Source organism: Miscanthus floridulus, chromosome 5, assembly GCF_019320115.1.
Source record: "Miscanthus floridulus cultivar M001 chromosome 5, ASM1932011v1, whole genome shotgun sequence".
In the NCBI taxonomy this organism is placed as follows: Eukaryota; Viridiplantae; Streptophyta; class Magnoliopsida; order Poales; family Poaceae; genus Miscanthus; species Miscanthus floridulus.
The window spans coordinates 134,805,360-134,818,642 of record NC_089584.1 but is presented as its reverse complement, the minus strand read 5'-3'; the positions used below and the strand labels follow the sequence as shown (position 1 = coordinate 134,818,642).

At 44.8% G+C, this 13,283-nt stretch overlaps 1 protein-coding gene and 1 pseudogene across 1 annotated transcript in view; both read left to right on the top strand.

Moving 5' to 3' along the window:
- Positions 1-993: 993 nt before the first annotated feature.
- On the top strand, positions 994-7,381 carry LOC136455409 (protein FAR1-RELATED SEQUENCE 5-like; annotated as a pseudogene).
- Positions 7,382-12,459: 5,078 nt separating this feature from the next.
- LOC136455408 (uncharacterized) overlaps positions 12,460-13,283 on the top strand; it is a 19,016-nt gene continuing 18,192 nt past the window's right edge. Inside the window, exons 1-3 of the mRNA XM_066455445.1 lie at positions 12,460-12,618; positions 12,738-12,866; positions 13,112-13,277. Coding sequence (XP_066311542.1) covers positions 12,498-12,618; positions 12,738-12,866; positions 13,112-13,277 — 416 coding nt within the window. The 5' untranslated portion in view covers positions 12,460-12,497. The remainder of the gene's footprint in view (positions 12,619-12,737; positions 12,867-13,111; positions 13,278-13,283) is intronic.

The following is a 13,283-nucleotide window of genomic DNA, read 5'->3' as shown; positions in this document are numbered from 1 at the left end:
CTGTGGGAGTTCCCTCGCTCCGTGCTATATCCAGGTATGAGGTTCATACCCCCTGCAATGGAGATGTCCGCGATTACAGTAGATTTCCTTTTGTTTTAGTGCCCTAGCATCCATGAATGCTTATCAATCTATCTCGTGTATCTACCAAAATGCAAAATGGAATGTAGCCACGTGTTTGAATGCCATTGAATTTGAGAATCCATGAACCACAAACGATTATTTTGTTGAATTTCATGTAAAGGATTATTAGGTGCTCTAGCTTGTTTCATATGTACTGTTGTGTCTATTATATTATATTATTTGAAGTTTCTACAAGAATTTTATATATTCTGGTTTGTCAATTATTTGGGTTACAGAACCAGTTGATGTGTGGGTTGGAGAACAAATTTGTGCAATTGTGAGTGCTGTCCAAGGCCATGGCATAATTAAATAAGGGGGCTCCTGAAGTTGGTTTAAGGTTTAAAAGTGCAGATGAGGCTTGGCAATTTTGGGTGGCATATGGGGGTCACACAGACATTGATGTGAGGAAAAGATACACAAATGTAAGCACCTTTGATGGTAAGGTGACCTCATGCAGATTTGTTTGTTCCAACGAGGGCCTCTGAAGGAAAGGGCAAACAAATCATGTGAGAAAGTGCTTTAGAGCTGAAACAAGAACTGATTGCAAAGCTCGAATGAGCCTTATGTTGGATCGAGGTGCAGGAAATTATGAAGTCACTGAGGTTATGGTTGAACACAATCACCTTCTTCACTTGCCAGAAACTCGACACTTGATGGCATCGCAGAGAAAAATTTTAGAATTGCAAGCTTTTGAAATAGAGACTGCGGATGATTCTGGAATTAGACCAAAAGCTGCATATGAGTTGGCTAGTAGTCAAGTTGGTGGACCACTTAACCTTAACTACACTTGTCGTGATCGCAAAAATTACCTACAAAGCAAACGGCAGAGGGATTTGGCTTATGGACAGGCTGGAAGTATGCTGAAGTATTTTCATGACAAAATTGCTCAAAATCCATCATTTCAATCTGCTTTGCAGTTAGATTGTGAGGAGCATATAACCAACATATTTTGGGCTGATGCAAAGATGATTCTTGACTATGCACACTTTGGTGATGTGGTTACATTTGACACTACTTTTGGCACCAACAAAGAGTATAGGCCTTTTGGTGTTTTTCTCGGGCTAAATCAGTTCAGAGAAACCACTGTTTTTGGTGCTGCACTTCTATTTGATGAAACAGAGGACTCATTTATATGGCTTTTTCAAACTTTCTTAGCTGCACATAATGGAAAGCAACCTAGAACTATCTATACGGATCAAGATGCAGCAATGGGAAAGGCTATTTACAAAGTATTTACAGAATCATATCATGGGCTGTGTACCTTTCACATAATGCAGAATTGTGTCAAGCATTTATCTTCAATGAAGGACAAAGATGGAGGTACAATGGAAGGAGAAGGAGAAGGAGAAGAAGGCGAAGGCGAAGGTGAAGGTGAAGGCGAAGATGAAGAATGTGACAGAACCGCCTAATTTATACAAGATCAAGTACGGTTGTCCTCGCTAACACGTTGACACGCGCATACTTTCACTTATATAAACCCGGTAGTCCGCCGAGTGTCTCGAAATGCCTCGGTAAATCAACATCACAACCAAGATCGCGTGATTAAGCAAATACACATCACATACGCAGAGTTGCAGTAGAAATAATATTACAAATGGGTTCACAAATAATAGTACAAGTTTGGGTTTCAAAACCAATTATTGAAAACAACATAGCTTTCAAATGATTACATTAATATAAGTTCCAAATACATTGCTAGCATAAGTGATATCATCCGACAAAAGCATATAGATGAGAAGTAAGTATAGAATCACCGAGCCCACCGGCGGTTAGCCACCATCATCGACAGGTCGAGAACATCACCTGCAACAAGGTGGGATAAACCCTGAGTACTCGAATGTACTCAGCCAGACTTTACCCGTCTTAAACCAAAATAAAGCGACACCAAGGATTATGCAAGGCTTTCTTTAGTAGGCTAGCTGACTCGTTTGCAAAAAGCATAAGCTATCATGAAGAAACTATTTTAAGTACTTTGCATCATCTTTATTATGACCTATCCATCTAGGTAAGCACATGTACTATAGCAATCACTTGATTAACCAATAACATCCAGTTACCAACTTAGATTTAGCATATCCCCTATCATCCAGATAACCATCTTTGTTCCATAATAATTACTATGATGCCGTAACTCGAGTCAAGTGCTCACTATCCAGGAGCGATGGCGATTCGAATCAATTCCTAACCAGCTAATGATTTATTCCTTACACAAACCTCACTCACCCGCTAAAATAAGGTATCGGTCACCGAGTCAACTATCCAGGAATCTCGAGTTTGCTAGGAACCACATGTACCCGGGGGCCGACCGACTGCCCTTTGGTCTTATCATCGCGCCCCCGTGTCCTACCACACCTGCTCCAGTACAGTGTGCTGCGGGCAATCTACTCGGCCCGAATAATCTCCCAGCTTCGCGGTCGAAAGATGCTTTATTCGGCCAGCTAAATGTAAGGCATGCGTTCAACATGACTCGTGGGCCAACAACGGTCGATCCTTAATCGACATAGACGGAAACTAACAGCACCCCAGAACCCTCTCTGGTTGCCTCCAACTTTTCCGTCCGGTCTCCAATTATCCATCACACATGGTTACTTCTAGGATATCATTCTTTCCATAGCTAAATTCTTTCAGTAACCACCTATAATGTAGGTGACCGGATATCATCGATCGCTACCGGTCTAAGCAAGGCTAAGCAGTTATTCGATCCTGACCTAACAGGGTAAAAGGTAATAAGGTAGGCAAGGATAGTAAGAAATGCATCAACGGTTTCAATCAACTCCTACAACTTAATGCAACAATATATAAACTCATATATAGGAATAATTGCTTTTATAAAGTAGGAGACTTAGAATGCTCCGAGGCTTGCCTGGGATTCGACACAAGTCAGTTCAGTTAGCTTGCACCGTCCTAGTGACGTCTCAGGTCCTAGCACTCGCTTAGTCCTTCCATCTTCGGGATAGATCCTCCATACATCATCCTCGGGTTTGGCTCCAACATCATGTTCTTCACGTGGTTCATCTAGTGCACCTAGATGAGATGCAAGATGCATGTGTATGAATGCGATGAATGATAACACAAGATGCATCACATAAGCATTCAAGACAAACCAGTTATTCATGGCAATCATAGAGTCAAGGCTGCAAATAGCAGCAGCTAATTTTACTCATAACAGGAGTTGTACTAATCTAAAAGACATGCAACAAGACAATCTGGAAAGCTTATGGAATTTTCTACAATTAATCTTTAATCCTCTTAGCATGATTCTCAAGTTAACTAAGTCAATTATACCCATTTACAGAAACTGGTCCACAATTGACAGAAAGCAGTCATTTCTGAAACCTAACTTTAAACAGGCATAACTCACAAACCACATGGCCAAATACCACCAAATTTTAACAGAAGCTAGATACATGAATTATCTACAACTTTGTTATTCTCATATTAAGATGATTTTTCAGTTAGAAGGGTCAACTAATGCAATAATTGCATCTCTGTCCAAAACATAGACAGAAATTGACATGCCATTTTAAACAGCTATAAATGGAGTTATACATGTCCAATAAATGTGGTTCTAGACTTTTTAGAAAGCTTAGAAAATTATAAACAACTTTGTTGTAAACACCTAAAGCTAATTCTACTACTAAAAAGTCCCCACAATAAGAACAAGGAAAACCCTCTCTGGTTTTAGGCAGAAACAGCCACAGAGATTTAAGCAAGTATAACTCAAGATCTACTTAGCCAAAAATCATGATATTTAACTTTTTCGAAAGCTTAAGAAAATTACCACAACTCATGTATTTTCACCAAGTCATGATTCATAACTTAACTGAGCCAATTAATTCAAACATGCAGAACTATTCAGAGTAGAAGCAAAGCAATATAGGGCATTTATTATTTTTATAACTCTTAAACTATAAATCCTAAACTCCTGAAATTTTTACCAGACAACAACAATCACCTTAGTAGCACTCCACAAAAATTTCACATTTATTTGAGCATAAAAACTGTAGTTATGAAAAAGACAAGACATGGCAAGTAACAGGAACCTAGCTGCATAGATCTATTTTTACAGCAAAATATTTAAACTAAAACATGCCCTATTATAGATCTAGTGCATAGAGAATTTCACAAGGATTCCAAAAAGTCCTCATTTGTTATTTTAGGATTTTTCTACTAATTAATACGAATTTTCAAAGTTTATCATTCAAATCTGTAAAAACAAAAGAAAAGACATGTAAGTCTTGCATCGGGGTCCCTGCAGTAAACACAAATTAAACTACAGCGAAGAGGTCCTCAGGGGCACTATTCAAATGAGTCATGGCTTTGCAGTTGGATCCCTCCCTTTCTTCAAATTCTTGCGCGAAGTCCTTGACGTGGATTTGCAGCAGAGGATGCGTGGGAACTCGCTGTTTCTGGCCGGAGGAGGCTTGTCGGCGGCGATGGAGTGGCGGAGGAGCACCAGGGTGTCCTCTCGCACCCGTGTGTGCACTCGAACTTGCCGGAGGTGGCCCACGATGGCCTGGCCACGCGCGTGCATGGACCATCCACAGCGGCCGTGCGGGCGACGGTGCTCTGGCGGGTTGCGCGGCTGGGGAGGGGCGCAGAAAGGGGCGGTGGAAGGAGGAGAAGGTGATACCACGCTTGGTTTAGACGGAGGAGGGATGGGGTGGAGGCAGTAGCAGCAGTGAGGAGCTCCGCTCGGCTTGTCCATGGCGGACGCGCTCTGGCACGCGTGTGCGGCACAGAGGGCGAGGGAGGAGGAGAGCGGGGCGAGCAGAGAGGCGAGTGAGGGCGCTCCGGTGCTCCCCATTTACGCAAGCAGGGGCAGGCGGCTTAGGCGGGGCGCCCTCGACGCGTGGAGCAGAGGCGAGGAGCATGGCGACCGCGTGTCCCATTTTGGGGCCCACCGTCGAACACTTGGTGCGCGAGAGAGTTCCCGACTTTGCAGTCCAAAATGGCATATTCGGCTTGGATTTGGACCTAGGCGCCTGTAGCAAAGTTGTTGTGCACAAGCTGCTCTCCAACTTTTATTAAGGGTGCCTAGACATTAAACTCTCGGATTAGTAGCTAATCAAGCCTCAAGTTGATAGTGTCAATGCATTGACAGCGATTAACAAACTCCAAAATTGAGGGTCATAACAAGGTCAAACGAGTGCCATCCCTTTACATGATCTTCTCCATGAACTTAGCTCCAACTTTTATTTTGGGGTCAACTTGAGATGCTTAACGAATTTCGGAGAACGCGAGACGCCAATGCCAAGGTCGATGAATTTCTAGACTTAGAATATTTCTAAGTGCTGAAATCAGCAGCAAATTCCAACTTTGAGCCACTGCTAGACTTAGTTCCGAGCCGATCCATAGTATACTCCAAAAACAAAGTTTCTTCTACATAATATGAGCTTCAACTTTTATTTAATGTCCAACCTTAAAACAGGTGCAGAAGCTATAGTTCTACTTTGACCAAAGCAGGATCACGATAAAGCTTAAATTATCCTTCGTGATCCATTGAAACATTTTCTTGGCATTTGCTCAACATGAACCTTTCATGACTTTTGTTGTAGAGTTTATCTAGAGTCATTTGGGCATGGTTGCAAGATTTGGTTGACGATCGAGAATTCCATTCACTTTATAAAATAATTCAAGCAAGGACATAACTTGTCATTTTATGTGACTTCTTGATTCCAAACTTCACGAAATTTTTCCATGGATTAATATAGATGGGTATTGATGTGAGACACATGAAGATATCCCAATAACACCAGCCAAGCATATATCTTGAAAAGGGCCTATATGTAAAGCAAGGGTGCCATATCCAAGTTTAGGTTGGTGCTCATTTCCATAGGTTTGACCTTGACATCTTCATCATTACTTAATATGCCATGTTTGAGCTCAAACCCACTGCTTAACTGGTGGCAAACACCTGGGGTGTTACAAAGAAACTCACATTTTATCTGATTTTAGTGCTTGTATGTATGGCTATGAGGACGAGGCAGAATTTCAAGAAGCATTTGACATTATGAGATCTAAAGTGCATAAGCAAATTTGGTTAGACAGTATATACAAGGTTAAAGAAAATTGGGTTGAATGCTATATGAGAGATGTGTTTAGTTTGGGAGTGCGAAGTACACAACTAAGTGAGAGCTTCAACAATGCATTGAAAAATCATTTGAAATCAGATTTTGATATTGTTCATTTTTGAAGCATTTTGAGAGGACAGTTGAAGACAAAAGAGCCAAAGAATTGGAATATGAATTTGAGGCAAGGAAAAAATACCAAGAAGACAAATGCACACACCTATGTTGCTGCAAGCAAGCGAAGTGTACACTCTAGTTATTTTTGAAGCTTTCCAAAGTGGATATGAAAGATCCATGGCTGCATGTGGCAGATTATTAGATGTTGATAAATATGCTATTGCTATTGGGAGATTCCATGGTGATTTACAATTTGAGCAAGAGCGCATAGTGATAGGTGATCATTTAAACCAAACAGCTTCATGTAGTTGTGGAATGTTCAGTAAGACTGGAATATTGTGTGCACATGGTCTAAAAGTTCTTGATTTGATGAATATCAAAATATTGCCAACACATTATTTGTTAAAGAGATGGACTAAAGCAGCACGCGACGGGAGTGTATGAGATAAGGAAGGAAGGAATGTGGTAGCAAATCCAATGCTAGAATCTCAACTTCGCTACAAGAGGATGTCTCATCAATTTCTCAATTTGGCACATAAAGCAGCCCACTCTCCAGAATGTTGTTTGATGATAGAAAATGCACTTGATTGCCTTGGTACACAGCTAGAGGATAAACTCAATTTATCTACTTCTACTATGAGCAACCCATGCAATGACCAAGAAAATGTTGAACCAAATGTCCAGCAAGGAGATGACTTGCTTCGTGCTGCACATTTGAAGAAAAAGGAGGTCAAATCCAAAAATTAAAGGAGAAAAAAATGGCTTGATAAATTCAACAAGGGGAAGCACAAGCCAACAAAAAAGGAGCAAAGGTATGTTAAAAACTTTATAGTGTGCAGCCCGTATATGCTACTGTAATTTATTTCTTAACTTAATTAAATTGTCATTGTCAGAAACAAAAAAAAAGTGACGGAGTGCAACCCCAAGTAGAAGTGCAAAATGGTGATTGCAACAAAGGAGCAATTGTGGAGCTTCAAGAATGCAATGTTATTGACAGTTTGGGAGGTTTTACCCAGCTGATAGCAACTCCAACTTATGATGGTGGTATTCTTAATGTTCATGGTTTGTTCTAGTATGAACATATTAGTTAGATAGTCTTTTGGATAGGGCTGACTATAGTCTTTTGTGGCCTAATTGTATAAGTGAAATGACCTAACTGTAGTCTTTTGTGGCCTAATTGTATAAGTGAAATGGCCTAACTGTCTTTTGTGGCCTAGCTAAGTAGGCATGTATTTGTGCTTTGAACCTAGAACTTCCAAAGTGGAAAATGCTAAGTTCTACTAGTGATTATAGTATGGATGTCACTTGAATTATTTATTTCTGCACTCTTGAGAGTGAACTGGTGGTGAAAAAAAATTCTGGAATCTATATATTATTTTGGCTATGATTTTGTTTGCTGAAAAATTTTGCTCGGCTGTGATTTTTAGTTTTGCTTGGGCTGCAGCAGCTACAACACTGCCTACACCACAGCCGATCAGGCTCACAAGCCTTTGCTGGGAGTCATTGGTTGCAGGATGGAGACTGAAGTAAGTTACGTTGTAACTTTGCTGACTGAATCTGGGTCCCGCTCCGCCCTCTACACCTGCTCACGTAGAGTCCACTAAAAAAAAACTGCTCATGTAGAGACGAAATGGGCCGTGGGCCATCGCGAGTCCGGGCTAGCCTTCCCCTCAAATCATGGTGATCGTGCTCTGGTTCTACAGGCTTCCTGACGAAATATCTCAGAATCCTCCAGTTCCGTTCCTCTCATAGTTGTACTCTGAACCTTGTATGATTCTATCGCACTGGCCATCCTATCTAGTTGTGTTGGGGTTGTAAACACAACTATTATCTGTCTTTGTTTTTGAAGTGGATAATATTGTACTCTCTGTCTCTATTTTAAAATTCAGATCTTTTTTCTTTTTAATTAATGAATAGTGTAATTATATAAAGTATGTATACTATAAAAGTCGTTATATTAAATTTACTCAAACTTGTTGCCATAAATATATGCTGATAAGAATAACTAGTAGTCAAAATATGTGCCCTTACAAAACATACCATGTCAATTCCTACGTTTTATGTTTGAGAAGTGGGGAAGTAACACTAAAGTTGAGTAGAAACGCTCACTTATTATTAGCACACGATCACGATTGTTTGAGGGACTGTTATCCACGGCATACTCAACGGTGTTCGCGTTTAGCTTTGACTTTCCTTGTGTGGGAATTAAAGTCGTGACGATAAGGGGGTCACAGCAAACCGGCATCGTCGTGCCGTGGATACGTGCTCGTACCGTGTACAGTAGTACAGTGTATTCCGTACCTCTACACCGGATCCGGAATCAAGCCGAAGCTGCTGCACGGGGAAGCACGCCGCATGCACCTAATGTTTTACTATTTGACTTTTTTTCCTAACAAAATTTACGTTTAACCTGCTAAAGACTAGCCCAAATTAATTAGTCAATAGTATTTTCTCTCATAACAAATCAGCATCAGTCAGCTCAAACCAGTCCAGAAAACCAACCAACGAACATGCCGTTAAACTCAACTTAGACCCTGGGGATCGGCGCTATAAGTCTTGCGCCGAGATAACACGTCTCGGCGCCACAGATCTTAGCTCCGAGGTGCCTGGCCGTGCACAGCAGGGAATCCTATGTGACGTTGACGTGGCCGGTACCTCGGCGCCAGAATACATGACGCCAAGATCAGCGCCACAGATCTTGACGCCGAGCTCGGCGCCATGTATTATGACGCCGAGTATGCATTCAATGCGTGCGCCGGTACATAGCCTGACTGCATGTCTCTATCCACTGCAACTGTTGGTAGCAGGAGTAGCAGAGCGTCCTATGCGAGCCTTTACTCTGTGCTGTCACCATCACACGCCCCGGTGCGGTCTGCTGCATGGCATGGTGCATACACATCACCGCATTGGGACGTGTGATGGTGACAGCACATAGTAAAGGCTCGCCCAGGGCGTTCTGCTACTCCTGCTACAAACGGCTGCTGTGGACGGAGACATGCTGTCGGGTTCATAAAACCCAGGATCCTTCGGGGACCGGCGTTCACGCCAAGGCTCGGCCCAAGAGTCTAAAACGACAGGCCAGAAGGGCGACCCAGTCACCGACTGGAAGGTCTGACCGAACAGGAACAACACCCGCTCGTCGGCTACTTCGGCCCACCTCTCCGACCGGAGCGTTCGCTTCGACTCCAGCCGCCTTCGGACGGCCTCTCCGATCAGAAGGCCTGGCTCAAAACACTACTTCCGACTCCAATCCCACGTCTCCAACCTGGGTTCGCAGGAACCCTGCTCACCGCTCTTCTCCGGCCGGCACACTCAGAGCTGACTGGAGCCATCCGACCGAGGATGCCCGCTCGGTGGGAACCAGAAAACGTGCAGAGAAAAGCAAGGCAAAGCTCACAAGTCAAAACCACAGTACCAGGGACCATACCCTGCATGAAACAGTACTCTGCAGCCACCCTGACACAAACAGTATTGTAGGCGCCGACATCTCCCTCTATAGTATTGTAGGGACCGCTAAAACTCTCATACGGTAAGGCCCCCCATGTGCCTCTGGACATCGATAGCAGTATGGGCGTCATGATTTATCGTACCGGGTGAACATAGCGAGACTCCTCACATGCCTCTAGGCATCAAACAATATTTGCAGGTACCGACGTCTACCATCTCTGAAAAAGACAGCACGACCTCCCACATGTATCTGACATTCTACAGTGTTGTAGGCGCCTACCACTATCTTGTTCCCGCCGACGTGGGCAACAAGGCTCGATAGGCGTGAACAACAAGACTCGGTAGCATACGTATCCTCACCCTCTCACTTGTAAATCCATCTTCTTTATCTATAAAATGAGGCGCGCCCCCTCCAATAAAGGGAGAGCCCTTCTTAAAGATAACAAGCACCGATCAAGTTCACTAGCTCATGACCACAGAACCATCGGATTCGGACTCTAGGCACACACTTGAACACTTACTCATAGCACAGCTCCCGTCGCTCCCGGCCCTTCCGACCAGAGCCGACCGGACCTCCTGTACACATCTTCTTCCTCTTCTCATTTGTAACCCACAGCAAACTTCGAGCATCTGGGCTTAGGAATAAAGTCACTAACCGACCCAAACCGAACGTAGGGTACGTTGTCTGAACCAGTATAAATCATGTGTCATTGAGTGCTAGGCCACATCCGATCACAATGTACGATAAAACTACAAATATTCACTAGTTGGTCACTTTCTGCACCGACACATGCAATCAGGCAGGTAGTGGCGCACGCTTTGAATGCATGCTCGACGATAGAATACATGACGCCGAGCTCGACGTCAAGATCTACGGCGCCATGTATTTTGGCGCCAAGATGCCGGCCACGTCAATGTCACCTAAGATTTCCTGCTGTGCATGGTCAAACACCTTGAAGCCAAGATCTGTGTCGTCGAGACGTGTTACCTTGGCGTCGGGACTCATGGCGCCGATCCTTAGGGTTTAAAGATGAGTTTAAGGGCCTCTTTGCCAAAGCTCCGACGGCTCCAGCTCCTGCACCTGTTGGCCGCTCTTGGGCCGATAGGTGCCGGACGGAGCCAGAGCTGTGGAGTCCAAAAAATAAACGTCTCCGACTCCGCCTCTATCTGTGAAAGAGAAAAGAAGAAGAAAAAAAAATAGCTTTGATAAACAGTAGCCCCTATTGAGCCATGGACGGTCGACACGTGTGGAGAGGCGGAAGCCGGAGCCATCGGAGGCCACATGCACAACGCTGCTCTGTAGTATTGTACGTACAGTACTCTAGTGCAGAGCAGAGGCAGAGCAATGGAGCTACTAGTAGCGCGTGTCTCATCAGTGCTCAGGTACTCCGCACCGTCTGGCACGCGGCACATGCCCGGGGGACACGCGCGCCACGGCCTCACGACCACCAATAAATGGTTTGTCAGCTTCCCAATGCCACCGACACTGCTGTCCACTCTCTCTGGAGTCTGGACCTCCTTTGGCCTCGTTCGCTGATCGGAAATCGGGCCGAAAAACACTGTTCTGAGGGTTTATTATGAAAGAAAAATATTATTTGGCTGGTTTGTTGAACAGTAACTTGAGAGGGGAAACAATTGGCTGGTCTGAACCAGACCAACGAACGGCACCTTTCTCGCTAAGTCTTTGTTTAGATTAAGGTTAGAAATCAGTATTTGACATTGTAGTATTTTCGTTTGTATTTGACAATTATTGTTCAATCATGGTCTAACTAGGTTCAAAAGATTCGTCTCGTAATTTACAATCAAACTATGTAATTAGTTATTTTTTTATCTACATTTAATACTCCATGCATGTGTCCAAAGATTTAATGTGATGTTGAGAGAGTGAAAATACTTACAATCCTGGTTTAGTTTGCAAAATTTTTGGCGAAATGACACTGTAGCACTTTTGTTGTTATTTGGCAATTAGTGTCCAATCATAATCTAATTAGGCTTAAAAGATTCGTCTCGTGAATTTCGTCTAAACTGTATAATTAGTTTTATTTTTTATTTATATTTAATGTTATGCGTTCAAAGATTCGATGTGACGAAGAATCTTGAAATTTTTTGTAAAATAAAGTGGAACTAAACTGTACCTAAAACAAGGCCCAAATCGGCAAATCCACGCTGCTCCGCCTCCGGACGTACAAAACAAAACGCTTTTACCACTGGGTGGCGTGGGCGTTGGAGAGCGGAGTGGAGGCCAGCTGCTCGCCGCGGATGAAACCAGATGTCCGTCCGTCGGTTTGCGTGCTAGGCCACTGTGCCGCTGCCGCTGCCGCTTGACAGAGAAGCAAGCATTCCCCTTTCTGATCTCTCTCTCTGCGTAGTACACGTTGCTGTCGGCAGCCTCACCAATCTCGGCGCCAGATTGGACGGCGAGTGGACCAGTGGTCGCCGGTTCTTCTTCCTGCTGCGCCGGCTGCTTTCACTCCTCTCTACCCAGTGCGGAATACTGTTTGTTAAAAAAAGTACAGCTTATAATCCAATCGAACGTGACGATAATTTCGTTCAGTGCCTCGTGTCCGGATGCGCCAGCGCCGCCTGGTCGACAGATTTTTGCCCTGAGCTGTCACTCCACGCGCGACGCAGCTGCTTCTTCCTAGAATAAAGGCTCTCTGTCTCTGTGAGAGGAGGAGGAGGCGGCGGCGGCGGCGGACAAGGAGAGAGAGAGTGAGAGGAGGGAGGGAGGGAGGGAGGGAGATGAAGACCCGGAGCTCAGCGAGGGGGGAGCCGAGGCGGCTCGGGAATGCGGCTCTCCTGGCGCTCATGCTCTGCTCCGTCGTCGCGCTCTCCCTCATCCGGGGGAGGTTCGCCCCAATTGGTAGGGTACCCTCCTCCTCCTCTTATCTCGGCTGCATCTCTACTCTGCACGGTCGGATTCCTGGCTGTTGTGAGCTGATTTGGGAGGCCCTGCTTGTCCTGCCGCCTGCCTGACTGCAGTTACCTCCGCAGGAGACGCCATCAAATCCGAGGACGACGCTGCTGCGGCGGCGGTGGCGGTCAGCAAGGCTGCTGTCAACGTTGACACCGGCGACGGCGCCGACGATGCCGCCGCCGAAGCTGCTGCTGGTAGGTCACCTCCGCCGTTTCTTTTTCTCCTCGCTTTGGATAAGATTAGTTAGGATTTGGAGCTGGTAGGTTACTTTTTGTTTGTGCAGATCTGCTCACCTGCTCCTTCCTGCTTAGCTCCACCTTCCATTTCTTTAGATTCAACTTGATTTTTCCAGAAGAATCGTGCTACATATAGTGCGGCATTCCGCTACATGATTGGGGATCAGATCTGACCCTTAATTGGGATTTCGCCGACCCTGCAGAGGAGAAACAGGAGGAGGTCCAGCCGAAGCCAGCCGACGGTTCCGACTCCGGCGGCGGCGGCGCAGCCAAGCCGGTGTGCTACGAGACGAGCCGCCGCTCCGACACCTGCGAGGCGGCTGGCGACGTGCGCGTCGTGGGGAGCACCCAGACGGTGCACGTCGACTCGCTGGA